General features: G+C 50.4%; 1 protein-coding gene across 7 annotated transcripts in view; it reads right to left on the bottom strand.

The window, feature by feature from the left end:
- The window catches only part of SHROOM2 (shroom family member 2), a 152,797-nt gene that overhangs the window by 26,153 nt on the left and 98,772 nt on the right, over positions 1-27,872 (bottom strand). For 6 of the 7 annotated variants that reach the window (XM_044937498.2, XM_044937497.2, XM_025277277.3 and 3 more), the window contains 3 exons: positions 27,297-27,394; positions 5,746-6,264; positions 822-1,343 (listed from right to left, as the gene is read on the bottom strand). In XM_044937498.2, the coding sequence (XP_044793433.2) occupies positions 822-1,343; positions 5,746-6,264; positions 27,297-27,394 (1,139 nt within the window). Of the gene's footprint in view, positions 1-821; positions 1,344-5,745; positions 6,265-15,488; positions 15,621-27,296; positions 27,395-27,872 lie in introns of those variants that run through there. The other variant, XM_025277282.3, reaches the window with a different exon arrangement.

Here is a 27,872-nt window from a genome sequence, read left to right as displayed (position 1 = left end):
ATTCCCTTCTCCAGGGGATCTTCCCAACCAAAGATCCCCTGGAGTACTCTGAAATGATAATATCTCCGGTCGTAACAACAAGCAAGAAATGTCACTGCCATCTGTGACTTCCAGCCTCCAAATGTGAATGTTAAGTGAAAGCAGCTCAGTCATGTCCCACTGTTTGCGACCCCATGGACTGTAGCCTGCCAGGCTCCTCTGTCCATGGGATTCTCCAGGCAAGAATACTGGAGTGGGTGGCCATTCCCTTCTCCAGGGGATCTTCCCAACCCAGGGATCAAACCCAGGTCTCCCCCATTGCAAGTGGATTCTTTACCGTCTAAGCCACCAGGGAAGCTCCTCCCCAGCCCTCTATACAGAATGCTGCTGCTGCTGCTGCTAAGTCACTTCAGTTGTATCCGACTCTGTGCGACCGAATTACAGCAAATTCACCCCCTCAGCTAAATACATAACAGAAGGCCTCTTGTGTAAACACGTATCCTCTGTAGCCTCAGCTCTCACTTCTCTGTAAGAAGCCTCTGCACCTCAGCACTAGTGACCTTTGGCGTTGGACCGCTGTTTGTTGGGGGGGGGGGGGGGTCGTCCTGTGCCTCGTAGGTCGATGAGCACCATCCCTGACCTCCACTCACCCAGGGGCAACAACTAGAAGCGTCTCCAACATTGCCAAGTGTCCCAAGGGCAGACAGCAGAGAAAAAGCCCCACGGGCATTGCTAGAAACATGCCTTTTCCCTCTTTGCCCAACTGACGTCACGGTCCCCAGAATGGTTAGAACCGCACACAGGGAAGGACGGGGCGGAGGTGGGTGGGGTGGTGTACTCACCTCTCCTCCGCCGTCCTGGGCGAGGGCCCCTTGAGCAGCAGCTTCCTCCGTTGCTGTGCGCCTTCCAGGAGGTGCTCGTCTTTGGGGAAGATGCCCTCCATGAGGTCCATGGTGGTTCTCATCCTCACGCCGGGGTCCAGGATGTCCGCCAGCGACTTATCCCTGCCCGCGATCTCGCGGGCCAGCTCCTCTGACTTGAGGTCGTCGGCGGTCCTGTCTTTGGCCTTCACGTAGCTCAGCGCGGGAGGGGAGGCCCGGCCTTCCTTGGCGGGGGGGCCCGGGGCGCCGGTGGCAGGCTGGGGCTCGGCACCCTGGCGGCTGTAGGGGCAGAAGCGTGAGTAGGACTGCTCGGACGTGCTGAGTGTCTTGATCTGGTCCCGCTCGAGGCCCCGGGGCAGCGGAGGTGGCTCGGGGACGCAGGCCAGTGCCTGGCGGCTCTCCTTCTCCGGCTGGCTCTCCGAATGCACTATCTTGATGGGCACCATCTTCACTGTGGTGTTGTTGTCCATCACCCGCTCGATTCTGCCAAGACAAGGGTCATCCACTGGAGACACGTCGTGGCCCCAGGCACGGCTCAATGATCAGAACTCAGATGAGCAAATCGGCTGGTCCCATGGTGGGGGGAGGGGGGGCCTTCCAGACAGAGAAGCCCAGCTCAAAAGATGGGCCTATGCACGTCACAGGTTCCAGGACTGGGGAGACAAGATCTAGGAGTTCCTGCCCCTGGCCCCTCAACTTGGGTCTCTTGACCCTCCTCTGCCTCAAGGTGTTCAACTTGAGAAGGAAAATTCCAGCATCGCACCCAAGCAGGAAAACATACGCAAGACCCCTCTTCATTGCATGCTCTTCCCTCCACGCGTAGAAACCCTCCCCACCTACTAGTGACTTAGTGAAGTGAAGTGAAAGTCGCTCAGTCGTGTCCGACTCTTTGCGACCCCATGTCTATACAGTCCATGGAATTCTCCAGGCCAGAATATCGGAGTGGATAGACTTTTCCTTCTCCAGGGGATCTTCCCAACCCAGGGATCGAACCCGGGTCTCCCACATTGCAGGCGAATTCTTTACCATCTGAGCCACAAGGGAAGCCCAAGAATACTGGAGTGAGTGAAAGTGAAAGTGCAAGTCCAACTCTTTGAGATCCTTTGGCCTACACAGTCCCTGGGATTCTCCAGGCCAGAACACTGCAGTGGGTAGCCTTTCCCCTCTCCAGGGGACCTTCCCAACCCAGGGATCGAACCCAGGTCTCCCACGTTGTAGAAGGATTCTTTACCAGCTGAGCCACCAGGGAAGCCCTACTCAGCATGTATTTACATCTCCACACCAGCCCTTGTTTTGTGGGGAAACTTGATTGGGGGAAAAAAAAAAAACAAAGCAATAGAAACAAATCCTCTGCAGCCTGTGATACCCTTTCTGACAAAGCAGGTCTTCCAGGTCATTCCTGACCACAACTACCTCTCCTCTTGAAACCCGTGCAGACTTCCACGTTCAGGAAGTTTGATGAGCTGCTCCCTCTGCTGCTGCTGCTGCTGCTGCTAAATCGCTTCAGTCGTGTCTGACTCTGTGCGACCACATAGATGGCAGCCCACCATGCTCCCCCGTCCCTGGGATTCTCCAGGCAAGAACACTGGAGTGGGTTGCCATTTCCTTCTCCAGTGCATAAAAGTGAAAAGTGAAAGTGAAGTCGCTCAGTCGTGTTTGACTCTTAGCGACCCCATGGACTGCGGCCCACCAGGGTCCTCCGTCCATGGGATTTTCCAGGCAAGAGTACTGGAGTGGGGTGCCATTGCCTTCTCTGCTGCTCCCTCTACATAAAGACAAACCACACAGCAGACCAGACCTTACAGCCACCCGGTCGCATCCATTCCTGCCGAGAAGCAGGACCCGGGGGCGCGGAGGACGCAATGTGGGCTGGGCCCTGGCCACTGTCCAGGCTCCATCCAAGTGAGTCTGGACGGTTCTGCCCAGAGGGCCCGGTCCCCAGCAGCACCCAGTCCCGAGAGAATCCTCAGCCGGCATGCCACTGTCTCACTCTCTCTAGTCACTCAGTCATGTCCGACTCTCTGCGACCCCGTGGACTGTAGCCCTCCAGGCTCCTCTGTCCCTGGGATTCCTCCAGGCAAGAATAGTGGAATGGGTTGCCATGCCCTCCTCCAGGGGATCTTCTTGGCCCAGGGATGGAACCCAGGTCTCCTGCATTGCAGGCAGATTCTTTACTGACTATGAGGGAAGCCCCTGGCATGCCACCCTAAGTCTGATAAACCACACTACCCACGGGCAGATTCTCATAGCCTGAGATGCCCGAGGTGACTCAATGACCCTGAAGAGGTCCTCCTGGGTCCCTCCTCACAGACACACACACTCCAAACCCACAAACAGGCTCCAAGAAAACTCCTGCCAATGCTTTTGTGAGCCGTCAAATCTCAGGCTCGCACCTGCTGCTGGGCAGGGTCCCCACCTTGTAGCAAACACAGAAACCAACCTCAGAATGTCCAAGATTTCAAAGGAAGCTTCCCGCTTTCGGAACCAGAGTGGATGCATTTTTTTATTCCGAGTGAGTGACTACTCTCTAAAATCCCCCCAGGGTGGGAAGGCTGCACTTTCCTGCTCTCTGCATCCCTGCCTTGGACTGGCACACAACAAGACTGCACGGCCCGCTTGCTGAATTCGAGAAGGCATGTCTCAGGACAAAGGAGCTGCTCTGTGCCCTGGCTGGCTCCCCAAGTAGAGGTAACTGCAAGGGGAGAGATATGGGATATGGAGGGAGATGAGGCAGCACTCAAGAAGTCAGTCAGCAGGTACACAGACAAAAGAAGAGTGTCTGTGTCTGTCTATGTTAGTCGCTCAGTCCGACTCTCTGCGACCCCATGGACTGTAGCCCGCCAGGTTCCTCTATCCATGGGATTCTCCAGGCAAGAATACTGGAGTGGGTTACATTTCCTTTTCTGGGGGGAATCTTCCCGATCCAGGGATCGAACCCACATCTCCCACACTGCAGGCGGACTCTTTACTGTCTGAGCCACCAGGGGAACCCCAAGCGTCTCTGAGCTCTGCACAAACACCAGGCAGCTTGCAGGCCCTGTCCGATGTGTTTTACTCCCCGTCTGGTTGGTAGTTGATGACAGGCATGGAGCAGGTCTCCATTCATGAACCCTGGCTCAGAGTTCATGGTGGATCTCAAAGGCATTCTACTCTCTCAGGCTGCCACCAACCTGTAACATCGGCCCTGGGGACGGGGACACTGAACTCGGTACAGGGTAAGCCACCTTTCTTGGTAGGAAACTCCTGAGTGGCATGGTTACCATCTGCCCCACCACTGTGCTCCTTTGACCAGAACCCGGCCTTCTACAATGGCCAGTGCAGGAAAGGACGCTGGTTCAAGAAAACCTCTGTGGTCCCCAAAAATGACATACACGACGGGAGCCCAGTGGATGCATCAAGACGCCCCCACTCAGTACTGTCAGGAAGTATTGCCACTGCTTGTGGAAACTCCTCTCAGACTCTTGGAAAAGACAAGAGTGAGAAAATCCACACTCTCTCGGGGCAAGAAAAAAATGAAACGCCCCCTCCCCACTTCCTAAAGTCAACAGAGGTCAGGAGTACCGAACACACACTCACTCACGTTCCTCGGAGGAGCCCAAGTCCCAGACCAGGGCCCGAGGACCAAGAGGCCCATGTCAGCTCATCGACAACATTCCCACACACTCCACCCTCCACCCAAACCACAGCATCGTTTCTCCTCCCTTTCCGAGCTCCTCAATATGCCCAGTAAAAAGGATCTCTAAGTGCCAGCTGCATTCAGAATGACTGAGGGCGATGCTGACCCCCAGATGAAGCTGCACTTGTCGTTCCACCCATGGGGAAACTCAGGATGCTATCAGTTAATGTCCATGTGGCACTGTCTTTGGGGATAAAATAAAGTTCATGGACCTCCCCAGTGGCTCAGTGGTAAAAGAATCCACCTGCCGATGCAGGAGACACAAGTTCGAATCCTGGTCCACGGAGATCACACATCCTTTGAGAAACAAAGCCGGGACGCGGCAACTACCGAGCTCGAATTCCATGACAAGAGAAGCCCCTGCTCGCTGCTGCTAGAGAAAGCAAGCGTGACCACAGGGAAGACCCAACACCACCAAAAAGGCAAGCATCTCAAACGGGTAGAGTCAAGACTGTACAGCGGGGAGATGCAACAGAACTTTCCTGGGACAATGGAAACAGCCATACTCTGTGCTGTCCAGGGTACTAGCGGCTAGCCCCACAGGGTGCAACTGAGCAACAGGTTTTATTGCATTGTCATTAACTTTTGACCTGTGGTGTTGGAGAAGACTCTTGAGAGTCCCTTAGACTGCAAGGAGATCCAACCAGTCCATCCTAAAGGAGATCCGTCCTGAAAATGCATTGGAAGGACTGATGATGAAGCTGCAACTCCAATACTTTCTGGCCACCTGATGCAAAGAGCTGACTCATTGGAAAAGACCCTGACGCTGGGAAAGATTGAAGACAGGAGGAGAAGGGGATGACAGAGGATGAGATGGTTGGATGGCATCACTGACTCAGTGGGTATGAGTTTGAGTAAACTCCAGGAGTTGGTGATGGACAGGGAGGCCTGGCGTGCTACAGTCCATGAGGTCTCAAAGAGTCAGACACGACTGAGCAAGTGAACTGTGACCCTCATGCTGACCCTCTGGCCCTTGGGGGGCCGGAAAGTCGACAGCAAGTTAAAAATCCAAGTGACCACTGGAGGGGGTGGGAGGTTGTGGGGGTCCTCTCCGTGTTAGTCCCAGGTCCCAGCCTGGGGAGCGAGGTCAAGGCCGCCAGGGAGCGGGGCGAAGCGGGGACGCATGTTCACACCCAGGGAGGATGCACGGGACCCTCCCGCAGTTGCAGGGAGCCCTAAACAGGGCAAGAAGGTAGGGAGAGATATTACCTGGCAGCATTCTCATCCTGGATGAGCAGAGGGGGCTTGTCCGTCAGCTTCTGCGGGGCGAACTGCGGGGACGGCGAGCGCGAGGTGTCCATGGCAAAGGTCTGCAGGGGCCGGAACGGGGCAGGGAGCAGCACCTCCCGCCGGGGCCGGGCCGTGGGCTCCTCCACACACCGCGTGCTCCGCGTGTCCACTGCCTCCGAGGAGGCCACGGAGGTGTGAGGCCGGCCGGGCGTGTCCCCTGGCGGCGGCCGGAGCTCACGCTTGGGCGGCTGTGGCCTCTGTAGGGTGGGTCTCCGGGCCGGCGCAGCGGCGCTCAGGGGCCGGGGCTCCTGCCCCCGGGCGGGTGGCTCCAGGGGTGTGCGCGGCTCTGGGTACCGGTAATCGCGAGGGAGAGTGCCCGCCCGGCCACGGGCCTCCAGGGACACCTCAGGCCCTTCCCTGCCGCCAGGGGGTTCAGAGGTTTGCCGGGGGTCCCGCGGTGCTCCTGGGTGGTTCTCCGAACGCTGACCATCTGCTTGTCTAGGGGAAGCAAGGAAGAAGAATGAGCCAAGGGTTCCAGGGAACTCTCTCCTCCCCAAACCGACTGCGCCCTGCCATCAAGGGCATGGGTAACTTCCCTTCAATGACTTTAAGGAATTAAATCCACCCATGTCTGCCCACGCCAGTCCCCGCTGCAATTGCAAACTGGCAGACATGAGGTGCAAACACACGAGGCGGTACTCTGGCATGTCATACCAGAGAAGAGGAGGCACACACACGGCACACACACACACGGGCACACACGCTGCCATGTGGGGGCAAAATACAATTCACACAAACATTAAACAAAACATGGGTGTGAAAATACTCACGGTGATATGGAGAAATACTCATTTCACATTGAAACAGTATTTTTATGGGACTTATTTCAGGAAATTGCCATATACAAAGGGATAAAACCTTTTCTGGGGAGGGAGAAGGAAATGGCAACTCACTCCAGTACCCTTGCCTGGAAAATCCCATGGAAGGAGGAGCCTGGTATGCTATAGTCCATGGGGTTGCAAAGAGTCGGACACAACTGAGTGACAAACACTTTCACTTTTCATCCATTTCCATATCCAGTTCTAGCTTTCTCTAACACATACTTAACATGCATACACACACACATACACACACACACCCTGGGAAAACACACGCAGGCATTCTGTACATGCATATGAAAATGAAAGTGAAGTCGCTCAGTCGTGTCTGACTCGTTGTGACCCCCATGGACTATAGCAGGCCAGGCCTCCCTGTCCATCACCAACTCCTGGAGCTTGCTCAAAGTCATGTCCATTGAGTCAGGAATACCATCCAACCAACTCATCCTCTGTTGTCCCCTTCTCCTCCTGCCTTCAATCTTTCCCAGCATCAGGGTCTTTTCTAATGAATCAGCTCTTTGCATCAGATGGCCAAAGTATTGAAGCTTCAGCATCAGTCCTTCCAATGAATATTCAGGACTGATTTCCTTCAGGATGGACTGGTTGGATCTCCCTGCAGTCCAAGGGACTTCTCAAGAGTCTTCTCCAACACCACAGTTCCAAAGCATCAATGCTTTGGTAGCCGTTCTCTTCTCCAGGGGATCTTCCCAACCCAGGGATAGGGTCTCCCACATTGCAGGCAGATGCTTGACCATCTGAGCCACCAGGGAAGCTGAAGCTTTATGATGTATATTGTACATGCATATATATATCTAGGCCATAATTAAAGCTCATGGGTGTTACAATAACCAAATTCCCAATAAATGAGCCAGCCATGTGTCTGCTGCTTTGTCCTGAAACGTTCTTCTGACCTGAGCCATCAAATGAGCCTCGGACATGCATACACAATGCATAGCCTTCCGTCCACGGGAAGAGCTGTCTTGTGTTGAGACGACCTGAGGGCTGTTAGAGGAGACCCCACGAGATGGCAGTGGCCAGCCAGCAGGCAGAGCGTAAGTGCAAGAGGGGCTGTCACCTACTGCCTGACGTGCGGGACGGGATGGTTCTGCACACACACCCAGCACGCGCTCAGCGCGCAGGAGGTGCGTCTGCTCTAGACCTTGCCATTGCAGCCGGCCCCACCCCATCCAGGCGGCTGCGCTGAGAGCTGAGTTCCCTAGGCGTGTTTCTCTTGCTGTGTCCTCAGGAGAAAGGTCCCTTCTGGGTTCCATGGCCGGTCTACAGGAGACCACCGACTTCCTCCCCCAAGTTCCCCAGCGTCCCCTGTCGTCTAGCGGGGGCCGGACTCTGCAACTGTCCTGCTCGTGAGCCCAGAGACAGCAGCTCAAAGGGTTCGGTAACTGGACGAAGACATCAGATCACCAGTCACCCCCCGGGACCCCGCAAGTGGGCAGGTTTGTTCTCCACTTCCAGCTTAATTGACTTCCCTGGTGGCTCAGATGGGTAAAGAATCTGCCTACAATGCGGGAGACCTGGCTTCAATCCCTGGGTTGGGAAGATCCCCTGGAGAAGGCAATGGCAACCCACTCTAGTACACTTGCCTGGAGAAAATCCCATGGACAGAGGACCTTGGTGGGCTACAGTCCACAGGGTCGCAAAGAGTCGGATATGACTGAGCGACTTCACTCACTTCCTGATTAATAAAATATTAACCCAGCTTAGGGAATTTAGTTTAAAACAAACAAGTAAAAAAAAAAAAAGCCAGGTAATTCCCTGGTGGTCCAGTGGTTCAGACTCGGTGCTTTGACTGCAGAGGGCCTGGGTTCATTCCTGCTCGGGGAACCAAGAAGCCACAAGCCACACGGGGAGGCCAGAAAAACCAACCAAAATAGGCATTATGTTGAGAAAAGAAACGTTCACATATTGAGCAGTCTGGCGAAGTCAGTCTGCTGAAATGAGAGTTAACTTGAATGTTCTGCCAACTCAAACAGCCTAAGAAAGGTACCCTTGTATATCGGCATTAAATACTAAAAGTAAAGGGCAGGCGGCAGTTGTAAGGTGAAGTCTTTCCTGCTGGGTCCGGGGGTTAAGAATCCGCCCGCCTATGCCCGGGACACGGGTTCAATCCCTGGGGGGCCCGGAAGATTTCACTTGCCATCGTGGGGCAACGAGTCTCGGGGGGCCACAACTACTCAGCCCAGGGGTTCCTCGACAAGAGAAGCCAAGTGTCACACTTAGAGAGTAGCCCCCCACGTCGCTGCAACTAGAGAAAGCCCATGCAACAACAGAGAGCCAGTGTAGCCAAAAATAAAGTCACTGATTTTTTAAAAAAAGTTATCCAAACAGCTTGAACGATGCAATGGATGGTTCAGAGGACAATACACAGTCCAGCAGGTGTCTGCGTACAAAAGACGGAACGGCCTTTAGACAACAATCAGAGGAGGGTGACTCTTGGCTCAGATATCCTGTCACCCACTATCACCTCTGGCCAGCCAGGGAAAAGCCAACAGACACAGGTTCGATCCCTCGGTCGGGAAGATTCCCTTGGAGGAGGGAACGGCGCACACACACACACACACACATGAATATTAGCCATGAATAAAAGAATGAAATGATGCCATTTGCAGCAACATGGATGGATCTGGAGATTAACGTACTAAATGAAATAAGTATGCCAGAGAAAGACAAATACCATATGATATCACTTATATGCAGAATCTTAAAAAAATGATACAAACAGACTTACTTATAAAACAGAAACAGACTCACAGACATACAAAACAAAACTAAGATTACAACAGGCCACAGCGGGGATAAATTTGAAGTTTGGGATTAACAGATACACACCAGCATAAACAACAAGGACCTACTGCATAGCACAGGGAAACTGTATTCAGTATCTTATAATACTCTCTATGTATAACTGAATCCCTCTGCTGTACACCTGAAACACTGTAAAGCAACTCTACTTTAATTTAATAAAAAAATCTAACCCTAACCAACCATCCCCTGGGGTAGGAAAGGGTAACCCACTCCAGTATTCTTGCCTGGAAAAGTCCATGGGCAGAGGAGGCTGGTGGGCTACAGTCCATGGGGTGGCAAAGACTTGGACACAACCGAGCATGCACGCATACAACCAGCCACCAGTGTTTAGGTTCCTCCAAAAACTAAAAAAGCTAGTGTATGACCGTGTCATCCCACTCCTGGGCATATACCCAGAGAAAAACATGATTTGAAAGGATACACACACCCCAATATTCATTGCCCCACTACTGACAACAGGCAAGACATGGAAGCACCCTGAATGTCCACTGACGGATATATGTGATACACATATACAACGGAAGATTATCTGGTTTAATGAAACGACGCCATTTGCAGTCAGACAGAGAAAGAAAAATCTCACAAATGATCCTGCTTACACATGGAATCTAAAATAAAAACGGTACAAATAAACTGATTTACGAAACAGAACAGACTCACAGACTTAAGAGAACGAACTTCGGTTTACCAGGGGGAAAGGGTGGGAGGGGGACAGACCGACTGGGAGGTAGGGATGGACATGTACACACAGCTACATTTAAACGGATAACCGACAGAGACCTGCTGTAAGGCCCGGGGAACTGTTCAGTATTCTACAGCAACCTAAATGGGAAAAAAGAATTTGAAAAAACAACAGACACACGAACGTGTATACCGAATCACTCTGCTGTATGCATGAAACTAACACATTATGAATCATCAACTATGCTCCAATATAAAATTTTTTAAAAAAAAAAGGCCCCACTGTCAGCAGGAAGACAAACTGTAATGCACACAAGAAAAAATACAAACATGCAGATAATAACACACAAAGAACTCTGCTAGTCACCAAGGAAATGCAGGTCAACAATGAAACAGATTTGCCTGTCAAGTCACAGATTTAAAAAAGAATTTTTTTTTTTTAATTTATTTATTTGGCTGCCTGGAGTCTTTGTGGTGGCATGCAGGATCTTCGAGCGCTGTGCATGGGCCCTCCAATTGCGGTGCACAGGTTTAGTTGCTCTGAGGCAGGTGGCACTCAGTCCCCCGACCAGGGATCGAACCCGCATCCCCCGGCATTGCAAGGCAGTTTCTTAACCCCTGGACCACCAGGGGACTCCCAAATCTTTTCCAAAAGACTGCTTGGCAATTCCACGTCCAGACTGTCCTCCTAAGGAAATGAATGAGAGCAGGAGTATTTCACCACGTATGCCTGCTGAGGTATTACTTTCCATTGGGAAAGACTGGGAACACATCCCTACAAGTCCACGGTGTTCCCACTGGGTGGCCGGATCTTAAGAGTGCCAGGCATCACAGGTGTACAAGGAAAACAACGCTGTTTACATCAAGTATATAAAGTGTGATCACATGTCCCAAAGGAGACACACTGCTCTCTCTGGATGTGATCCTGAGGACCATTTTCACTGTCTTCCTTCTGCCTTCCAGGCCTTCCATATGTTTTTATATTTTATATATTCAAATTTTGGGGGGCCATATAGCTTGGCATGTGGGATCTTAACTCTTCAACCAGGGATCGAACCTATTCCCGCCTGCAGTTGAAGGTGAGAGTCTTAACCACTGGGCTGCCAGGGAAGTCCCTCTGTTTTTAATAAAAATGTTCTAATATTAGTAACACAGATTTTTTTTTTCTTTTTTTAAAGAACGAAATGTTACTAAAGACTACAGAACAGCCTAGGGAACCGTACCCCGAGATAAATATAAATCCTGGCTCTCAAAAACAAACCTCAAGCTTATGAAATAAGGGGCCACTTTTGAACTCTGGGAAACTGTGTGGGAAAACATATTAAAATACAGATAGGGCTTCCCTGGTGGCTCAGACAGTAAAGAATCCATCTGCAATGTGGGAGACCTGGGTTCGATCCCTGGGTTGGGAAGATCCCCTCCCTGGAGAAGGGATTGGCAACCCACTCCAGTATTCTGGCCTGGAGAATTCACTAGCCTGGTGGGGGGGCTCCAGTCCATGGGTCAGAAAGCACTGAGCGACTAACACTTTCAGAAGAGCGTTAGCATCTCTGTAAACTAAGAGAAAACCATCTGCTTTAAGCGTCTCCCTTTTAGCACAATGCAGGTGACCCCAAATTTTTGAAAATACCGTATCTCAGAATATTGTCTGATTGTTACTCAGCCGAACCATATTTAGAAACAGGTTATTTACTCAATAGGGTTCAGATATTTATTGTACATGAAAATTTTACTTTATTCCTATATGTCTATCAGTCATATGCACTTATGTGTGCATAAGTACATATACTTACACACTTGTGTGAATACATATATAACATGCATGCGTGTATACATATAGATGCAGGTGTGTCTGTATATATACGTGTTAAATACTTTCCTTGAATTTCCAGTTATTCTACTTAAAAAAATTGTACACTTTATCATTATTATTATTCTGGCTGAGTCACAAGGCATGTGAAACCTCAGTTGCCTGAACCAGGGACGGAACCCACACCCCCTGCCTTGGAAGGCAAAGTCCTAACCACTGGACCACCAGGGAAGTCCCATTGTTATTTTATTTTGAATGGCCTCCAAATATGTTTAAGAGCCCACTGGCTGGACTTTGTTAACAGTCCTTAAATAACACGGGGCATGTAAAGCTGCACCCAAGAGAACTTCATTTGCTAGCAGCTAACTTGATCACAGAACAGCTAAGTAGGTGTATCTGGCAAGCATGCTTGCAATGCATCAAGCACCTCTGCTGCTGCTGCTGCTGCTGCTGCTAAGTCGCTTCAGTCATGTCCGACTCTGTGCGACTCCATAGATGGCAGACCACCAGGCTCCCCCGTCCCTGGGATTCTCCAGGCAAGAACACTGGAGTAGGTTGCCATTTCCTTCTCCAATGCATGAAAGTGGAAAGTGAAAGGGAAGTCACTCAGTCGTGTCCGACTCTTAGCGACCTCATGGACTGCAGCCCACCAGGCTCCTCCGTCCATGGGATTTTCCAGGCAAGAGTACTGGAGTGGGGTGCCATTGCCTTCTCCTCAAGCACCTCTTGCAAACAGAAAAGCCAAGTCTGCTGACAAGAGCCCATTTTATCAATAATTGGATCTCAAAGATAACACACACAAGTGTGTGTGTGTGTGTGTGAGAGAGACATATAAGTCTTCACTCACATGAATATCGGTAGCAACTGACCGCAACAAGACAACCCAGGAATCTGGATGGGGAATTTAAGCTCCTGGCTTCTCTCCCTGAGAATCGAAAATGATCACGGCTGAATGGATCCTTAGAAATCATTTAACCCCAACTCCCTACTTCACGGATGAAGAAACAGAAGGTCACATCCACGGGGGGCTTGGGACCTGTGTCCGCAGTCTCATAGCCTGCCTAAGAGGGGTCCGTATCTGTCTCGGCGCCCCGGAAACCCACGTGACAATTCCTCCACACTGCGCTGCTGGTGCGCTGGCCCTGGGACGTGACAGCGAGTGAGAGAAGCAGGTCTGGCATCCGAAACAGGTCGACACACAGGCTGTGCTGGTCTGCAGGACCTTTCATCACCAGGCGTGCTAGGAGCCAGCAGGAATCCCCACCGAGACGAATGTCCAGCCACACGGCACGTGAGAACTCCCCATTAGGAAGCTGTGTGAATCCACACTGCTGTATTTGCAATGGATGACCAACAAGGACCTGCTGCACAGCACAGGGAACTCTGCTCAGGGTCATATGGCAATCTTGTGAGGTCCAAGATATATAGGTGAGAAGCCTTTGTGAACCTCTAAGGAATTGAACCTCTGGAAGGAAAGTCAGAAAACACAACTGGGCACGGACCGGGGAGAGGCAGGCTCACCCTGGTGGACACAAAACGCCAGCTCTTTGTTGCTAGTGCTTCCCCACCTACACCTTGCTAAATTTTCATCCGTACAAGAGGAGGAGAATTCAAGGCAGTGAGGAGTAAAGCAAATGCATGCTGAGGGCCACACAGAGGAGTAGCTTCTCCAACCTGCAAAACCCCAATGCGGCTCGAAGAACAGTCAGTTTATGCCAAACACCCACCCGTCGGCATACATGACAGGGTCACATGTCACCCCAGCTGGGCAGGACAAGCCTTATCCAACCTGTATGGTCAACACCCATATGGATGGTCATTTCTAATACTCCTTTTAAAAATATTATTTTTAATTGGAGGATAATTGCTTTACAACATTGTATTAGCTTCTGCTGGACAACAATGCGAATCAGCCATGTGTATACATATAACCCCTCCCTCTTGAACCTCCCTCACTTCCCCCATCCCACCCCTGTAAGTCATCACAGAACACACCGAGCAGAGCTCCTTGTGTTATACGGTAGCTATTTTACCCATGATATGGTATATATGCGAATACTCCTTTAATAAATGGCTTTTCTGTGTTTCGTTCATGCATTCACGAATGACAATATTCCTGCAAATATTTTCCCATAAGTGGTATATGTTTGTTGGGTTCATGTGTGTGCACGTGTGTGTGTACGTGAGAAAGACGGAAAGGACGAAATGTCTCTCCACTATGCTTGACAGAAAGAAGCACAGAGACGTCCAAGTTTCTACCATCCAGAAAATATGCTTCTGCAAAGTAATGATAAAATATATATATTTCTAATATACACCCTCCAAGATTCTGGTTTCCAAGGGAAAAGAAACTATGTCTATACCATTCATCACAACTCGACCCAATCTTTTATTTATTTTATGACATAGTAACATATCATTTTCCCTTCATTCATTGTGTAGGTCTTCAGACAATGTATACAGCAGCAGGTTGTTATTAATGCTGCCAGGTAGCTTTCTGAAAACCTTCCTCCAAACCCCTTTTCCCCTCGACGGTTCACCTAGGCATGACTACCACTTCAGGCATGATCCACTTTCAAGAAGACTCCCACCCAGGGGAGTCAGTTCCTGCAGACTCAGACTGCGGCAGTTTCTCTGTGAAAACGGCATCTTTCCGCCACACACACCAAAGTGTGCTTGAGCAAAGCAAAACCGTTTCAATTACTTAGAAATATGGCCAAAATGAGTAACACCTTTCATTTATCACAATTAAAAAAAAAGGCAAAAAAAAAAAAAACCCAAAAAAACCAATCCCACAGTATATATGCAGCAAAAACCCATAAAGACTGCATGTCTCTCGATGGGCACAATCGAAAAAGAGCACAAATCCAATCATTGCAAAATGCTCACAACCAACCTCAAGCACTTTTCTCTATTTACATTTTATTTTTTTCACTGCAATCAGCAGGCTAGGAGTGAATTCACCCACCAAGCATTTTTTTTCATGACTCAACATGCACATGTGATTTCCCTGCCTTTTTTTTCCCCCCATTCTGCTGTGGCTGACTCACCATTTCCTTTCTCCATCCATATTCAAAGCCTCCTGTTGTGAAAATGCTTATTTCTTACTGTTATGGAAAAAGAAAAAAGGGCACAGCAAGCAAATGTCTTCATGCAGGGCTGGCGCCCTCCAAGGCTTGCTTCCTGGGGGACCCCTGGGGACCCTTGGGCAAGGGAAGCAGGTCTGCAGATCCCACTGAGGCGCTCGCCCCCCCTATGCCAAGGGCTCCCAGTCACCCCGGCTCACCGTCAGCAGCACAGTCCCAAGAACGCACATGTCTACCAGCGCGCGCGCGCGCGCGCACACACACACACACACACACACACACACACACACACTCTACAGGCTCGCGTGCCTGCATGCAGACTGAGCTCCAGCGGACTCTGCATCCCCTATCTGCACGATTTAACCATCAGGCAGAACAATACACAGGGAGCCCATCTGCTGGTCTCCCCCAGATCCACCCCCCACCCACAACCCGCTCCCCTACCTCCGGCCCCGAGCCCCGGAGCTGGCAACTTGCTCTTCAAAGCAGGAGAACAAACGGGGCGCGAGCAGCTTGCAAGCCCGGAAAGCAGCCTTGCCCTGCAGACGCCCGGAGATGGGGGTGGCAGGGGTGCCTGGCGGCCTGACTGCGTCCGCTGCCGCCTAGCGATGGACAAGTCCACGCAGGCTCCCTCCGACTGCAACCCCAGGGGCCTCCAGGCTCCCCGGTGACTTCGCTGGCAAATCCTGAGGCCAAACCCCCAAAGCCTGGTCCTCCCGGAGCCTGTCTTCCTTTTTATCACTTAAAAGTGATAGGGGGGGAAAAAAAAAAAAGCTCTGTCCACTCGATTGCGCCGCGTTTTATCCTTTAACTTGTGCCCGTTCAATCTCACAACCTTAAGGTTAGACGGAACAATGAAGTTGGGAAAAAAAAACAAAACAAAACCAACATTCAATAGCCCATTTCGAGTCTATCTGTGTTTTGGGGGTTTATTACACACTCGGTAGGAATGCGATTGGAACAACTAACAGTGTCTCTGAAGTTTTACTGCCTAGAAGGCATTGTGTGCAGACCACCAAGGGGTCGCAGGCTGACCCTGACCCAACCCGTCCCTTCACAGTGATCTATGTTTAAAGTCCCTGCACCACCCTCCCCAGACAGCCTGAGGCCTTGGGTGCTCACCACCTCCCAAACACTCAGGAAGTGCCCCCAACCAGGGTCCCTAACAGCCCCTTCCCACACAGACTGCCTTGACCCTCTCCAGCCCAGCACTTACCCTTCAGGTCCAAGGTTCACCACCGGCTTCAACCTCTTCAAAATGCACCCCAATTAACTTTCCATTCTTGCTCAATGAAACAAACAACCCACACCACTTTCAATATCCCCTGAATTGTGGCTATTTTTGGCTCCCCTGGTGGCTCAGACAGTAAAGAATCGCCTGCAGTGCAGGGGATCCGAGTTCAATCCCTGGGTTAGGAAGATCCCCCCAACCCCAGAGAAGAGAATGGCAACCCATTCCAGTACTCTTGCCTAGGGAAATTCCATGGACAGAGGAGCCTGGTGGGCTAGAGTCTGTACAGTTGTAACAAGTCAGACACCACTGAGAGACTAACACACACATGTGGCTATTTTAACTAAAGGTGACTTTCTTTTTGCACCTGCTTGATCTTAGACACTGTCCTGCTCCATTACTGTTACACACATTAAACTTTCACACGAATCTGCAAGGAAGGTCGCTGCTATGTTTATCTCCAGGCCAGCATACTAGTGAGTCAAAGTCACTCAGTCGTGTCCAACTCTTTGTGATCCCATGGACTATAAAGTTCATGGGATTCTCCAGGCCAGAATACTGGAGTGAGTAGCCTTTCCCTTCTCCAGAGGATCCTCCCAACCCAGGGATCGAACCAGTGTCTCCTGCATTGCAGGTGGATTCTTTACCAGCTGAGGCACAAGGTAAGCCAAATAATGTATTAATTAAGTATGCTATTCACCCCCACTAAATTTTAATAAAATAGAATTAACCCACTGAAATAATGTCGTAATGTCACAGTAAGTTGGGAATTGCTGAGGCAAGCCACAAACATCAGGAAGCAAACTAAAGACAGATGGGCATGAAAGAATTCTGATGGTGACAAGGCAACCAAGTACGTTAAGTAAGTCTATGCAGATGCTGAATATAAGTTAATATCTGGGAACTCTGGGGTTTTCACGTTGCTGTTTAGTCGCTAAGTCATGTCTGACTCTTGTGACCCCTTGGACTGTAGTCCACCAGGCTCTTCTGTCCATGGGATTTTCCAGGCAAGAACACTGGAGTGGATTCTCCTCCAGGGGAATCTTCCTGACCCAGGGATCGAACCTGGGCCTCCTGCATTGGCAGGCGGATCTTTACAGACTAGGTCACGAGGGAAACCATGTTTCAGGGAAGACTAGTTATTGGGATGTTATTAGCAAGCTTAGCTGGCTTGATGCAACCACACAGAAAAGAAGAGAATGGATTTGAACCTGTTTTCTCCCCCCAAAGCCCACATTCTTCACACTTGTTTGTTTTTTAAGTAATTTTATTTATTTGTTTTTGGTGGTGCTGTGTTTTCATTGCTGCAGACTTTCTCCAGCTGCAGTGATCTGGGGCTACTCCCCAGTTGTGGGGTGTGGCCTTCCCGTTGCGGTGACTTCTCGTTGCAGAGCATGGGTTCTATGGCACACGAATTTCAGCACTTGCAGCTCCTGGGCTCAGTAGTTGTGGCTTAGCTGCTCCGCGGCATGTGAGATCTGCCTGGCTAGGGATCGAACCTGTGTCTCCTGCATTGACAGGTGGATTCTTTACCACTGAGCCTCCAGGGAGGCCCCTGCACACTGGCTTTCATCTCCGTGTATTATTTTACCAAGCCCAGGACCCACCACTACCGAGGGCACCATCCACCCAAGGCCTGCCGCATATCTCAGAGCAGAACCCAAAGCCGTCCATATTAACAGGCGTCCACGAAGAGCCTCGTGGCTTTCCTGGGGGCTTCTCTGGGTGGTCCAGGGGCTAAGACTCCATGCTCCCAAGAAAGGGACCTAGTTTCAATCCCGGGTCAGGGAACTAAGATCCCACATGCCATCCCTAAGAGTTTGCATGCCCCCCACTAAAGATGCTACATGCCACAGTTAAGAGCTGGTACAGCCAAATAAATGAGGTTCGCACCTGACATTTACAAGCTAACTCGAAATGCCATGAGGAAAGCTACTCCAACACTTCCTTTCAGAATGCTTTTAGATTTACAGAAAAATTACAAGAGGAGAACGTTCCCTACACCCGTTTTCCCTGCTGTCAACACATTAGTACAATTGCCATAATTGCCATTAGGACGTTTGACTAAGTTGCTAAGTCGTATCCGACTCTTTGAGACCCCTGGGACTGCAGCAAGCCAGGCTTCCCTGTACTCTACTATCTCCTGGCGTTTACTCAAACTGAGTCCACTGAGTCAGTGATGCCATCCAACCAGCTCATCACACTGCAGACTTCGTTTTGTATACTGCCAGCCCCAACCCTAGACTTGCCCGTTTCTCCAAGGAGCCCTGGATCTTTTAATGGAAAAGTAGAGACATCACTTTGCCGACAAGGATCCGTCTAGTAAAAGCTACGGTTTTTCCAGTAGTCACCATCGGATGTGAGAGTTGGACCATAAAGAAGGCTGAGCACCGAAGAACTGATGCTTTCGAACTGTTGTGTTGGAGAAGACTTGAGAGTCCCTTGGAGAGCAAGATCAAACCAGTCAATCCTTAAGGAAATCAACCCTGAGTATTCACTGGAAGGACTGATGCTGAAGCTGAAGCCCCAATACGTTGGCCACCTGATGCAAAGAACTGACTCATTGGAAAAGACCCTGATGCTGGCAAAGACTGAGGGCAGGATAAGGGGGTGACAGAGGATGAGACGGTTGGATGGCATCACCGACTTAATGGACATGAGTCTGAACAAGCTCCGGGAGATGGTGATAGACAGGGAAGCCTGGCGTGCTGCAGTCCATGGGGTCGCAAAGAGTCAGACACGACTGAGCCACTGAAATGAACTGAACTGAGCCACACCCAGCCCTTCGGGGACCGTCCACGCCTGCTCCCAGGTCACAATGGCAGAGCTGTCTGCAGGCTGGGAACACTGAGTTCCCTGAGGGCCAAAGTGTTTACCGGTCTGATCCTTTGCAAAGCTTGTTGACCTCTGAGCTAGAGCCAAGACTCTCAGACTAGAGTCACACAGGACCTTGTTTCTTTTTTTTGTTTCCAACCTCCCAACAAAAATTTTATACCAAAGTGGGTGTAATTAATTTACATGCTCACGGTCAATATGTAGAAATTCTATTGATCTACACAGAACACATGGTCTCAGCTGGGTTAGATGTGTGACAATTTAATGAGTGAAAAGTAGCATTTTTATTGCAGTCTTTCTTTTAAAACTGTATTCAAGGGCAGCTGATTTACCATGCTGTGTTAATTTCTGCTGTACAACAAAGTGATTCAGCTATACATATAGATACATTCTTTCATATTCTTTGCCATGATGGTTTACCACAGGATATTGAATATAGTTCCCTGTGCTCTACAGTCAGTTCAGTTCAGTCGCTCAGTCGTGTCTGACTCTTTGCAACCCCATGGACTGCAGCACGCCAGGCCTCCCTGTCCATCACCAACTCCCAGAGCTTGCTCACACTCATGTCCATCGAGTCAGTGATGTCATCCAACCATCTCATCCTCTGTCATCCCTTTCTCCACCTGCCTTCAATCTTTCCCAACATCAGAATCTTTTCCAGTCAGTCAGTTCTTCGCATCAGGTGGCCAAAGGATTGGAGCTTCAGCATCAGCCTCAGTCCTTCCAATGAACATTCAGGACTGATCTCCTTTAGGATGGACTGGTTGGATCCCCTTGCAGTCCAAGGGACTCTCTCAAAGAGTCGTCTTCTCCAGCACCACAGCTCAAAAGAATCAATTCTTCGGTGCTCAGCTTTCTTTATGTGCTCTACAATAGGACCCTGTTTATCCATCCTGTATAGAATAGTTTGCATCTTCTAACCCCAAACTCCTAATCCTTCCTTCCCCACACCGACCTCCTCTGTAACCACAAATCTGTTCCCAAATAGCATCATTAATTAAAAAAAAAAAAAAAAAAACATTTTTTGTGGATTTCCAGCATTGATGTGATTTGAAAAACTGAGACGAAGCTCATATACCCAAAAATTCACCCTCTGGCAGTGTCCAGCTTAGCAGGAGGTTTAGCAGCTTTTAGTAAATTCACAGAGTTGGGCAGCATGACCACTATCTCATTCCACAATGTTTCCATCACCCACACAGGAGCTCCACACCACTGGGACAGACTGCCATCCTCCGAACCTTCACCCACCTCCCCTGTGTCTCCACGGATCTGCCTTTTCTGGGCAGCATCTACACGCAGAATCATGCAAGGAGAGGCTTTTTATGATATTGTTACATACGTCTAGTTTCCTCGTTTTTACAGCTCTTAGACGTGAAACACAAAGTGTTAATTATTCAGTCGTGTCTGACTCTCTGTGACCCCACGCACTGCTGACCGCCAGGATCCTCTGTCCATGGGACTGTCCAGGCAAGGATACTGGAGTGGGTAGCCATTCCCTTCTGCAGGGTATCTTCCCGATCCAGGATCAAACCTCGGTCTCCTGCATGCCGGCAGAATCTATACTATCTGAGCCACCAGAGAAGCCATAAAACATAAAACAGATATGCAAGTGACATGAGAGCAGAGCATTAAGCCAACGTTTATGTCACAGCTTTGCTGGAAATGAACTGTTTCTCTCGTGGCCCCAGACACCCCACTTCCTGTAGGTGCAGTTACCGTGGCTTCCCACATGCCACGTAAGGACTCACTGCTCCCCTCTGCAAGGACAGGAGCTACAGCTCTGCTGCCAGGGCGCCCTGAGGGCTCACCCCTTGTGTGTGGAGACAGCTGGGTTCTTGCGTGAGCCTGGACTCAACTTTTTGTCCCTGCTGGGGACGTCCAGCTCATCACCTCCAACAATGTGACCCAAACACACACAAGGCGTGACCGTGCACACTGTCCAGAACATCCTGGTAATAATTCTAAGATTCCTCAGTGGGTACAAGCCTTCCCTTTGGGGTGATGAGAATGTTCTGGAAGTGGATGGTGGTGATGGATGAACTAATCCCTTCAGGGTGATGAGAATGTTCTGGAAGTGGATGGTGGTAATGGATGAACTAATTCCTACTGAGTGATGAGAATGTTCTGGAAGTGGATGGTGGTGATGGATGAACTAATCCCATCAGGGTGATAAGAATGTTCTAGAAGTAGATGGTGGTGATGGATGAACTAATCCCTTTGGGGTGGTGAGAATGTTCTGGAAGTGGATGGTGGTAATGGATGAACTAATTCCTACTGAGTGATGAGAATGTTCTAGAAGTGGATGGTGGTGATGGATGAACTAATCCCTTTGGGGTGGTGAGAATGTTCTAGAAGTGGATGGTGGTGACAGATGAAGTAGACCTTTTGGGGTAGTAAGAATGTTCTGGAAGTGGATGGTGGTGATGGATGAACTAATCCCTTTGGGGTCATGAGAACATTCTCGAAGGGCAGTGTGGTGATGGATGATGAACTAAGCCCTGGAGCCCTCTGACCACTGCCCTTACAATGCTCCCTTCTGATTAACAGGGAGTCACAAGACAAAACCAGGCAGTAAGCAAACCTGCCCGTCCCTCAGCCCGGCTCTGCATTTCTGGAAGTCGCCTGGCTATAAACACAAGGAGAGAATGTAGTGACAAATGAAGACATTAAAACCAGCACCAGACGCTGAGCCCAGGACTTTCCCATAGCCACTGCTCCTAATCTCTGGGAGCACGGAGGTCGGTCAGCAAGGCTCCCTGCATAGGAGATGCTGCACCACCAGAAGGAAGCTGGACTCCGCCCTGGAAAGTTCAAGCTTGGCCTTCACCTTGTGATCGTCCCAGCGTGACTTTCTAATTACCCAGCATGGCAGTTCAGAAGGGAAAACTTCACTGCCGCCTTAGCTCACTGAATTCAGGCCAGAAAAGCAAGCAGCACATGAGGGTGGAACACTCTCCAATTATGAAACCTTCTGAGATGTGTACTGGTTTCATGCTCAACACTTAACACTTACCTCTCAACAGATCATCCTGCTTGACCTTAATACAATAAATGGTGTCTTTCAGTAAATGGAGTGTGCATCTTTTTTAAGAATTGGAACGTCCTTCCCATATGTCAGCCTGTGAGTGCACACAAGGTCAGTCCTGTGTGTGGAACGAACGTATGAACACCAAGGGGAAAAGGGTGGCTGCGGGGAACCAGGAGATTGACACATACACACCATTGATGAAGAAAGTGGGAAAAAAATAGTGAAAGCGTTAGCTGTTCAGTTGCATCTGATTGCAACCCCATGGACTGTAGCCCGCCAGGCCCCTCTGTCCATGGGATTCTCCAGGCAAGAATACTGGAGTGGGTTGCCATTCCCTTCTCCAGGGGATCTTCCTGACCCAGGGATTGAACTCGTGTCCCCCAAGTTGCAGGCAGATTGTTTACTATCTGAGCCACCAGGGAAGCCCATACACTATTGATGGAAAAGTGAAAGTTGCTCAGTTGTGTCTGACTCTTTGAGACCCCATGGACAGTCCATGGAATTCTCTAGGCCAGAACACTGAAGTGGGTAGCCTTTCCCTTCTCCAGGGGATCTTCCCAATCCAGAGATTGAACCCAGGTCTCCCACATTGCAGGCGGATTCTTTACCATCTGAGCCACCAGGGAAGCCATACTCTATTGATACTATGTATAAAATATATAACTAGTAAGAACCTATTCTATAGCACAGGGAACTGCCTGCTCTGTGGGGATCTAAATGGGAAGAACTTTTTCAAAGACAGCATATATATCTATCCGCATCTATACACACAGCTGATTCATTTTGCTGTACAGCAGAAACTAACACAACACTGTTAAGCAACTATACTCCAATAAAAACTAATTAATAAAAAAAGAAGTCAGACTTGGCATCGGGCTCTGGACACCAAGCCACCTCTCAGGGGAAGTCGGACAGGGAGGTGACCCTCAGCTGGATTTAAGTGTGTTGATGGATTTACTATGAAAACATGCTTTTCCCTAAAGAGCATAAATCATGCTCCACCAATGTAAAACACATTCCACCTTCTGGCTGTTACTGGGCTTAAGGATCCATTCTTAAGTCTCCACCGCGACCCCCCCTTCTCCCACATGTCCCAACAAAACACAAGCCTGCAGGTCAGAGCTGGTCGGCTGGCAGCAACTCCTCCTGGAGGGGGCGGAGGTAGCCAGGAGGAGGATGGAGGCAGGAACCTGCCAGAGGCCACAGCGCCGGGCTCCACCCCACAGGAATACTCTGCAGAACCTCCCAGAACAGAATCCTCTACAATTTTTCCACATAGCAAGAGGTGGGGGTGGGGGTCGGGGGTGGGGGGCTGGGGATGGTTTCTGGATGATTCAAGCAGATGGCATGTATGGTGCACTTTCTTTCTGTAAGTATCCCATGTGATAAATAAAGGAAATACTTGTACCATAAAATTTCCTTGTGATAAACAAGGAAATATCTGTACCACTCACCCTAATGTACAATCAGTGGGAGCCGTGAGCTTGTCTCTCGGCAACTAGATAGTCTCATCTGGGGGAGTGATGGGAGATACAGACACCTGAAGGGCACTGCTTATGTCCAGTCTAGTCCATAACTGGGCTTCCCGGGCGGCTCAGCTGGTAAAGAATCCGCCTGCAATGCAGGAGACCCCGGTTTGATTCCTGGGTGGGGAAAATCCACTGGAGAAGGGATAGTCTATCCACTCCAGTATTCTTGGGCTTCCCTGGTGGCTCAGCTGGTAAAGAATTCGCCTGCAAGGCGGGAGACCTGGGTTCGATTCCTGGGTTGGGAAAATCCCCTGGAGTAGGGACAGGCTACCCACTCCAGTATTCTTGCCTGGAGAATCCAATGGACAGAGGAGCCTGGTGGGCTACAGTCAATGGGGTCACTAAGAGTCGGATACATTGGGCTTCCCTGGTGGCTCAGATGGTAAAGAATCTGCCTGCAGTGCGGGAGACCAGGGTGCGATCTCTGGGTCAGGAAGATCCCCTGGAGAAGGGAATGGCAACCCACTCCAGCATTCTTGCCTGGAGAATCCCCTGGATGGAGGAGCCTGGCAGGCTACAGGTCCATGGGGTTGCAAAGAGTCGGACATGACTGAGCGACTTCACTGTCTTTCTTTCTTTAGCGGCCAACAAGTTCGTGGTACCAAATTTGACATGCTGATGCCTTCACTCTAAAAAGCAAGGAGAGCCTGCTGCTTCACGTACTGCCAGGTCAACTACATTCGTCAATACAAGTTCAGCAGCAGGGTTCTGCCAACGGACAATCATCCAAAAGGAGCTGAGTCTCTCCACTCATGTTCTGGTTAACAGATCAGCAGTTAGAGGGTGTTAGTTGCTCAGTCCTGTCCGACCACATAACATTTAAAAAATTGACAATTATGTGTCATCCCCCTAGTTGTAAGCATGGGTGTCTTTTCTTCCCTCCTACGCTAGAAGTCCCTGTAGGGGTGGAACGCCTGTCCTACTTGATGCAGAACCAGAATTCTGAACCTCAGAAAAATGTTCTCAATTTGGAGAGTTGGGGGGGGGAGAATGGATACATGCATATGTAGGGCTGCGTCCCTTCGCTGTTCACCTGAAACTATCACATTGTTAATTGGCTATAGTGAAAGTGAAGTCGCTCAGTTGTGTCTGACTCTTTGCAACCCCCGGGACTGTAGCCCACCAGGCTCTTCCATCCATGGGATTTTCCAGGCCGGAATACTGGAGTGTGTTGCCATTTCTTTCTCCAGGGGATCTTCCCGACCCAGGGACTGAATCCGGGTCTCCTGCATTGCAGACAGGCGCTTTACCATCTGAGCCACCAGGGAAGCCCAATTGGCTATACTCCAATATAAAATAAAGTTTTTTTTAAAAGTTCTCAATTTGATTTACATGAATAATTATCTTGATACTCTTCTGGCACCCTAATAAATACAACAAAAACCAGTTTTCATTATCATGTTCTGGTTAACAGATCAGCAGTTAGAGGGCGTTAGTTGCTCAGTCCTGTCCGACTCTCTGCAACCATATAGTCCGCCAGGCTCCTCTGTCCATGGGACTGTCCAGGTAAGAATACTGGAGCGGGTAGCCACGTCTTTTGCAAGGGGATCTTCACGATCCAGGGCTTGAACCTGGGTCTCCCGCACTGCAGGCAGATTCTTTACCGTCTGAGCCACCAGAGAAGCCCTTATACAGACTGTTTTACATTAATTTATGCAAAACACTGGGCATCTTTAAATCTTTGCATTATAGATCTCAAAGGACAGTCCCTTGTCTGCATTTTCATTTATTTTATTCTCAAATTTAAATGTTTCGAGGGCACTCTCTTTGGCCAGTTACTTCAGAAAATAAAACATTCTCCAAAAGCAGCTGACCACAACTTTTCGACATTCCCGTTCTAGAATTTCACTTGAGTCTCTCCGCTCTTTAAAAACCCACAGGATGATTCTGAAAATTGCTAGGTTGGTCGCGCAAAAGCGGGAAAGCTTCTGGAAGTCACTCCCTCAGAGTGGTTACCCACACAGCCTGCCAGAAGCCAAGGCTGTGATGCACACAGCACATGATTCCCTCTCTCCCTCTCACTGCCATCTCCTGCCACCCACCCCCATCCTCTTCACCCCTTCGCTACTGACCGTGCCATTGTAACACACACACACACACACACAGTATGTAACAGTGAAGCCATTTATTACGACTGAACCAGCAGAGGAGCTGAAGTCCAACCAGTGCAGCAGCGAGAGCTCTGCAGTTTAAAATGCCCGAGGCCAACGCTGGGCAGGAGGGAAGCCCACCCACATGTGCTGCCATGCAGGGAACAAAGCCCTCCCACGTGTTCAGGGTTGCCCAGAGCAGCCCCCCGCCTCCCCACAATGTGGCACGCTCTGTACTGCAGTGGGGCGAAGAGCCACTCTGATCAAGATGACAGCTGGCGCTCCGTAGCATGTCCCTATGCTCCACTCGGAACACAGGGTCACAAAGCCCCAACCGTGCAGCTCACTTCTGCAGGTGTGTGCCTCACGGCAGCCGCGTCCCACACCAGCACACGCAGACCACCATGCCTGCCCCCTCCGAGCCACCGTACCCCTGTGCGATGCTGCCAGCAGCCAGTTTTAGAGCCAAATGAAATAAGACCCCGGCGCACAAGGCTGGCAAGAGCCAACATTCAACTCGGTCGTTTCTGAGACACAACCTTCAATTTTGAGGTTAATGTTTTAATCCAAGCAGCTATCAACCCCCAGAGACCCTCAAGGCCCAGAAAGATCTGCACTCAGTGACCCTACCGCGCATGAATCGGCTTCCATTTCTCCATCAGTGTTTTGCTGTTTTTTTTTTTTTTTAAAAATATGTATTTACTTGGCTGTGCCACGTCTTCAACTGAGGCACACGGGATGTAGTTCTCTGACGGGGGAGGGAGCCCAGGTCCCCCACACTGCGAGCTCCGTGCCCTACCCACTAGGCCACTAGGGAAGACCCTTTTATCAGCCGTTTTGCAAATAAGGTTAAAGCCCAGCTCCTGCAGTGACCTGCAATGTCCTCTCCTGCGATCCTCAAGGATAAGGGTCCACACAGTGGTGTGTATTTCACCTAAATTTCACCCTCACTGCAGGAAGACTGCTACTCCAGACACATTTTAGAATGTGGGCATATAATCATGTTAACACTGCAGCCAGCCCATTTTTTCATGCTCTGACCTGCTCTGGGGGAGCTGACCGAGTCGATTTCTATTTTTAAAGCTCAAAATGAACTCATTAAAGAAGGCCTAACCCCCATCCTTTCATTAACAATCCTTCCAGGCAACTTGGATTCCCCGGCCAGCAACCCAGCTGCGCCCTAGTCGTTAAAGGGTCCCTTCACTTTGCTGTTCTGCATAAAGCATTCCATTCAAGCCCATCACACTGGGTTTCTCTGTCATCAGAAAGAACTCGACTGTATGCAAAACACAGCAACTGTCTGATGAACCAAAAAAAAATGCCATAAGGAGGGTGTTCACAGTGTCCCTGCCCTGGGTTTGCTGGTCCCGCAGGCAGTGGTGAGGGGCCTCAGGCAACTCCAACTGGTGACCAGCCACTTCAAGTCTGGCCGAAACCACATGCCCAACCACATTATCCGAGCCCTCAACTCCCGTAAAGCAGCCCACCCGCCCCCCACAAGATGCCTCCTCAGCGACCCCAAGTGCAAGATTCTCCTACCTTGGGGTGGGGCTTCTGTCCTCGGCCGGTGCCGCCGAAGAAAGCTCCGTGTGCTCCTCCGGGTCCCCTGCTTCCCATCGAGGTTCCATGGATGCGTCCTGCCAAGGGCGGCACAACAGGACACCCAGTCATCAAGCGGCCTCCCCCTCCCCGAGAACCTCTGCGATCACGAACCCCTTCATTGTGGGTGCACCCTGTGAGCCAGCACCCACGAACTGGGTGACGTGGCCTGCGGTCAGCCCAGCCCTCGTCAAAATGACTCAAGGAGACCGCGGTCCCCTTGGGCTCCCCGGCAGGAAGCAGGACTCCGACGTGAGGGCTGGAAAGCTGTGTGACATGGTGGCCCCCAACTCCACCCAGTCAAATCAAAACGCTGCTGGTCACACGGCTCACCGCAGTCAAAGCTCAAGCCCTGGGACCTGGAGTCTGGCAGCCTGGTCTCTTGACCTCGAGAACATGAATTCTCAAAGGTCACGTGGCACAGGGCACCATCTCGGGGGACACACATGCCCTAGGTGTCCACAGGCCTTTCTGTACTGGGGGCCACACAGAAACCAGCAACTCTCTTCACACACG

Source organism: Bubalus bubalis, chromosome X, assembly GCF_019923935.1.
Source record: "Bubalus bubalis isolate 160015118507 breed Murrah chromosome X, NDDB_SH_1, whole genome shotgun sequence".
NCBI lineage: Eukaryota > Metazoa > Chordata > Mammalia > Artiodactyla > Bovidae > Bubalus > Bubalus bubalis.
The sequence above is the reverse complement of the archived record's forward strand: the minus strand, read 5'-3'. Positions and strand labels throughout refer to the sequence as shown.